This window comes from Colobus angolensis, unplaced genomic scaffold, assembly GCF_000951035.1.
Source record: "Colobus angolensis palliatus isolate OR3802 unplaced genomic scaffold, Cang.pa_1.0 Scaffold34, whole genome shotgun sequence".
NCBI classification, from domain to species: domain Eukaryota; kingdom Metazoa; phylum Chordata; class Mammalia; order Primates; family Cercopithecidae; genus Colobus; species Colobus angolensis.
Window position 1 is genome coordinate 5,362,113 of NW_012116710.1, and position 4,756 is coordinate 5,366,868.

Sequence of the window (4,756 nt, forward strand, 5' to 3'; positions counted from 1 at the left end):
TTCACCATGTTGGCCAAGCTGGTCTTGAACTCCTGACCTCGGGAGGTGATCCACCTACCTCGGCCTCCCAAAGTGCTGGGATCACAGGCGTGAGCCACCGCACCAGGCCCAGCAGTTATATTTTAAAAAATAATAAAATTAAATTAAATTAAATTAAATTTTAAAAAGCCAGGCACGGTGGCTCAAGCCTGTAAACTCGGCACTTCAGCAGCTAAAGGCAAGAGGATCAGCTCAGCCCAGGAGTTTGAAATATGGCCCAGAAAGACAGTTCCTGTGAGATACACACACAGAGACGGAAGAGGTGAATTCGGGTCGGGGTTGGGGGGTGAGGGTGGGAGGGCTGCCTGGGTCCCCTTGTGCCTTCTCTAACCTTGGTAGATGTCCTGGAGAGAACCAGCCCCACAGAATTCCATGCAGATCCAGAGTTTCTGCAACCTGCAGTGTTTCAAGAGTAAGAATAATAATAGCAGTAATACATTATTATTTGCAGGAAAGTCCCTGGTTTGCTTCTGTCTTGTTCTAGATCAGTAAGAACTTGAATGTAACAGCTCTCATCACTCCCTCTCTCCTTGTCTACCAGAGTGAGGCTGTTTCATTCCCGTTTCACAGACAAGGAAGTTAAGGCTCAGAGAGGAAATGTGAGTTCCGGGGCAAGTCAACTCAAACCTAGGCCTTTGGGCGGGACCCCTCTGCCATCCCACACCAACCTAGGAGGTAGGGCAGAGATCTCACGGGTTGTGGAGATTTGGAGGGGACAGAGGGGCCCAGGGCACCTGTTCCGGGAAGCAGAGGTCATTATTGGGACATCTGGAATATTAATTTGGGGATCAGGGAGTTTAGAAGTTTATATTAAAGGAGCAGAGAGTGGAACTGGGGGAGCCAGAGGGCAGAATGATGAGAGCTTCCTTCCTAGGGAGTTGATTTCAAATTCAGTTACTATGAAGGGATCAGTTTGGGGTACTCTTGATCAGAAATGGGACTTCTGGAATGGAGATTAGATTAGAGGCTGCTCTGGTCAGAAAAGCGGGACTTAGGAGTGAGGATCAGGGTAGGGTTAGCCCAGTCAAAAATGGGGGTCCAGGATGGGAGGTCGGGTTATGGTGAGAAATGGAAGTTCAAGGTTAGAACTGAGGGTGCCAAGGCCAGGCACGGTGGCTCACACCTGTAATCCCAGCACTTTGGGAGGCCGAGACCAATGGATCACGAGGTCAGGAGTTCAAGACCAGCCTGGCCAAGATGGTGAAACCCCATCTCTACTAAAAATATAAAAATTAGCCGGGCGGGGTGGTGGACGCCTGTAATTCCAGCTACTCAGGGGTCTGAGGCAGAGAATTGCTTGAACACAGGAGGCAGAGGTTGCAGTGAGCCGAGATCATGCCACTGTGCTCCAGCCTGGCAACAGAACAAGACTCCATCTCAAAAAAAAAAAGAACTGAGGGTACCCCCGTCAAGAAATGGGGGCTCTGGGTTAGGGGCTGGGCTGGGTGCCACGGTGGGTCTGAGGTTCATCACCAGAGATAACTCCCATGGTAGGCCACGATGTTGGCGTGCCGGCAAGTTTTCAATATGAGGATTTCCTTCTGAAGGGTGGAGACATCATCATCTGTGAGGAGGGCGGGAGAGAAAAAGGCAGCTCGCATGGAGAGAGCTAGGAGGGAGGTGATCCCAGTGTCCCAGGAGGCGAAGGTGGGGTTGTGGGGAAGGAGCTCCGGGTTCCCTCCTCACCAGGCTCCATCTTCACCATCTTCAGTGCCACCAGGTCCCCTGACGCCTTGTCTCGAGCCTTGCAAAGGGGAAGTCGGCAGTCAGGCAGGCTCCATTTGCCAGAGTCCCTCCTCAGCATCCCTGAGTCAAGGTCAAGGACTGGGACCCCCTCTTGCAGCCTCCTCCCTACCGAGGCCTCGCCTTAAAGGCCACTAGTTTGAGGGTGTTGGGGATAGAGGGGCTTTCTCACCTTAAAGACTTCCCCATATGTGCCGCCACCCAGTCGCTGCAGCAGGTCGTAGTGGTCCCGGGGGTCTCTATTGAAAATGTCAGGATCCACGAGGTCCATCCCTGGGGGCCGGAGCTGGGCCTGCGCCCAGGGGCCAGCAGGGCCTCAGGGCTCAAGTTCTGGCACCTCCCTCTGTCCCCAGAAGCCCTGCACCCGCCTTGCCTCCGCGGGCTGTGGCCTCCCCCCTCCCCACTCTCGCTTCCTGCCCCAGCTGCACTGCACGGCTGTACAAAGGGCTCCACCCCCCGTCCCCTGGGCTCTGAGAGCCTCTGAGGGGCAGCTTGTCTTGGGACCCAAGGGACCATCCTCAACCTCCAAGGCCCAGGGCTGGATGTAAATGTGATGCAAATGATCTTAATCGTAACTGGATTGGAGGGGGGGGTGCCTTAGAACCCCCGCCCCCGTCTCCTAGGTAGTGTCTAAACCTCTACTGGGTGCTTGAAGGTTTGGCGACAACCCGAAGGCGGCAAGTCTGCACAGGGATGACTACGCAGTGTACATGCCTGTTCACCTGTCACATACATGCACTTGGGTTACCCCCTCTGCACTGCGCAGGCGTGTAGACGAGTAGACGTGCATCTGCCTGGATACCTGTGTGCACAGACCACACGTGGAGGTACCCAGTGCATATACCTCCACATACATGGCACATAACTGCATTTTGTACGGTTGCAGTGTACAAAACCTATACATAATATATAATTGATGGCAGTACAGATGGGACCCTCGCCCTCAGCTCCAAGACCGGAACCTAATGGAGATGGGGCGCGATCCGGTGAAGTCCAGGAGCCCTCACCCCAGCCCCTGCCCGGCAGAGCACAATAGCTTTGTGGGACCCTCCTCCTGGAGCTGGGGACCAAGGGCCGAGACTTGAAACTGGATCCTGGGCGCTCAGGATCCTGCCCCATGCGCCCAGGCCTGAGGCGAGAGGGACCTCAGAGAACATCTCCCTCGGGACTTGGCCAATGCCTAAACGGAGGGCTGCTGCGTAAATTTCCGCAGAGCTCCGGGGCCTTATGGCCGCGCGCAATACAACGCGCGCGCACGCCGCCAGAGCTCCGGGTGCTTCCCAATGAGTTCGCGCGCGCACGCTCCCGCGCCCCCGGCACTGGAACGGGGTCTGTGAGGCCCGGGAAAAGCTTAGCCCCGCCCCTCGCCACGAGAGGCGCCTGCGTACTGGGATACAGTAAGCTTTTCTCACGCTGTCCGTCCAGCTTGAGTGGAGCGAATGCGCACGCGCTAATTGCCCCTGCGAGGAAGAAGTCACGTGGCAGCCGGAAAGCGCGGCGGCTGCTGCGAGAGCCTTTCCCTTCACCGCCCCCAAGGAGCTGGAGCGACAACAACGACGTCGTTTCCGTTTCCACCACCTCTTCCTTTTCCCGTCCTCGCGGACGCCGTGCCGGGCCAGTGTTAGTCTCCATCCCTGGTTGTGGAAAGCGACAGAAGTCATGGCGATGTTTGAACAGATGAGAGCTAACGTGGGCAAGTTGCTCAAGGGTATCGACAGGTCTGAGCCCGGTCGGAGGGAGCGCTCTGGCCATGCGGGGCGGAGGGGAAGGTTTTCAGGAGGCAGCAAGGGGTGGTCAGGGTCCTGGGCTTGCCACGGAGTGGGGTTTCTCTATCCTCCTGCAGGAGGAGATGCTTAAAGAAACGCCACTGAGCTGGGGGCGGTGACTCACGCCTGTGATCTCAGCACTTTGGGAGGCCGAGGCAGGCGGGTCGCCTGAGCCCAGGAGTTAGAGACCAGCCTGAGCAACATCCATACCCCTTCTCTAAAAGAAAGAAAGAAACAAACAGCCCTGCAAAGGCCTAGAAGCGAAAGAATCTTGGTACCACTCAGTCTCTTCGTGAATTGCCTTAAGGTTTCCTTCTCTGCCCCGCCTCCTTTGAGTGCCTCTTAATCTCTCCCTTCTCTGCTCCTTATGTCATTCATTCACATGTTTACTGAAATAAACTGTCAGTGCTAGGCAATGCTGGGAACCACAGGCGAATCAGACAGCGGCAGATCGTGCCTTCACGGTCTGAGTTCCCATTCCATGAGGGAGACAAACCTGACATCAGACAGTGATATCCGGGAGAGGTTAGAACCGAAATGGGGGAAGCAAAGGCTAGAGTGTTCAGACGGACATGGGGGAAGTAGGCATCGAGGTAGGCAGGAGAGGATGGGGCTGGATCAGTGGCCAGTGCCAGATTTAGAGGGGAAGGGTGGGAGGAGCAGGTTACAGTTGCCCCTGCGACTGTAAAGTGACTGGCCTTAGCTTCTGTCTCCTGTCTGCTCACCTATGTTGATTCTCCTTTAGGTACAATCCTGAGAACCTGGCCACCCTGGAGCGCTATGTGGAGACGCAGGCCAAAGAAAATGCCTATGATCTGGAAGCCAACCTGGCTGTCCTGAAGCTGTAAGTGTCTGGCTGTCTGTCTGCACTCCCATTTCAGCAGCTAGCAGGGTGCCACTCCCAGTACAGGGCAAGGGGGTGGCTGGTGGTATCCTGCATGATGCAACATCTCTTGGTGTGCAAGACTAGGAAGCCAAGGAAGTTGGGACAGGAGGAGGGATGGTTTTTGAAAAATCAATTGCCGAGCGCAGTGACTCACACCTGTAATCCCAGCACTTTGGGAGGATGAGGTGAGTGGATCACCTGAGGTAGGGAGTTTGAGACCAACCTGGCCAACATAGAGAAAACCCATCTCTGCTAAAAAATACAAAATTAGGCCGGGTGCGGTGGCTCAAGCCTGTAATCCCAGCACTTTGGGAGGCCGAGA

At 55.4% G+C, this 4,756-nt stretch overlaps 2 protein-coding genes across 4 annotated transcripts in view; one reads left to right on the forward strand and one right to left on the reverse strand.

The window, feature by feature from the left end:
- MAP4K1 (mitogen-activated protein kinase kinase kinase kinase 1) overlaps window positions 1-2,347 on the reverse strand; it is a 29,292-nt gene extending 26,945 nt beyond the window's left edge. The window contains 4 exon segments of the mRNA XM_011952387.1: window positions 371-435; window positions 1,513-1,603; window positions 1,726-1,783; window positions 1,955-2,347. Of these exon segments, the coding sequence (XP_011807777.1) occupies window positions 371-435; window positions 1,513-1,603; window positions 1,726-1,783; window positions 1,955-2,053 (313 nt within the window). The 5' untranslated portion in view covers window positions 2,054-2,347.
- Window positions 2,348-3,250: 903 nt separating this feature from the next.
- Window positions 3,251-4,756, forward strand: part of EIF3K (eukaryotic translation initiation factor 3, subunit K) — a 13,785-nt gene continuing 12,279 nt past the window's right edge. The window contains exons 1-2 of one of the 3 annotated variants that reach the window (XM_011952388.1): window positions 3,251-3,500; window positions 4,294-4,392. In XM_011952388.1, the coding sequence (XP_011807778.1) occupies window positions 3,442-3,500; window positions 4,294-4,392 (158 nt within the window). In that variant the 5' untranslated portion in view covers window positions 3,251-3,441. The remainder of the gene's footprint in view (window positions 3,501-4,293; window positions 4,393-4,756) is intronic. The other 2 variants (XM_011952391.1, XM_011952389.1) reach the window with 2 other exon arrangements.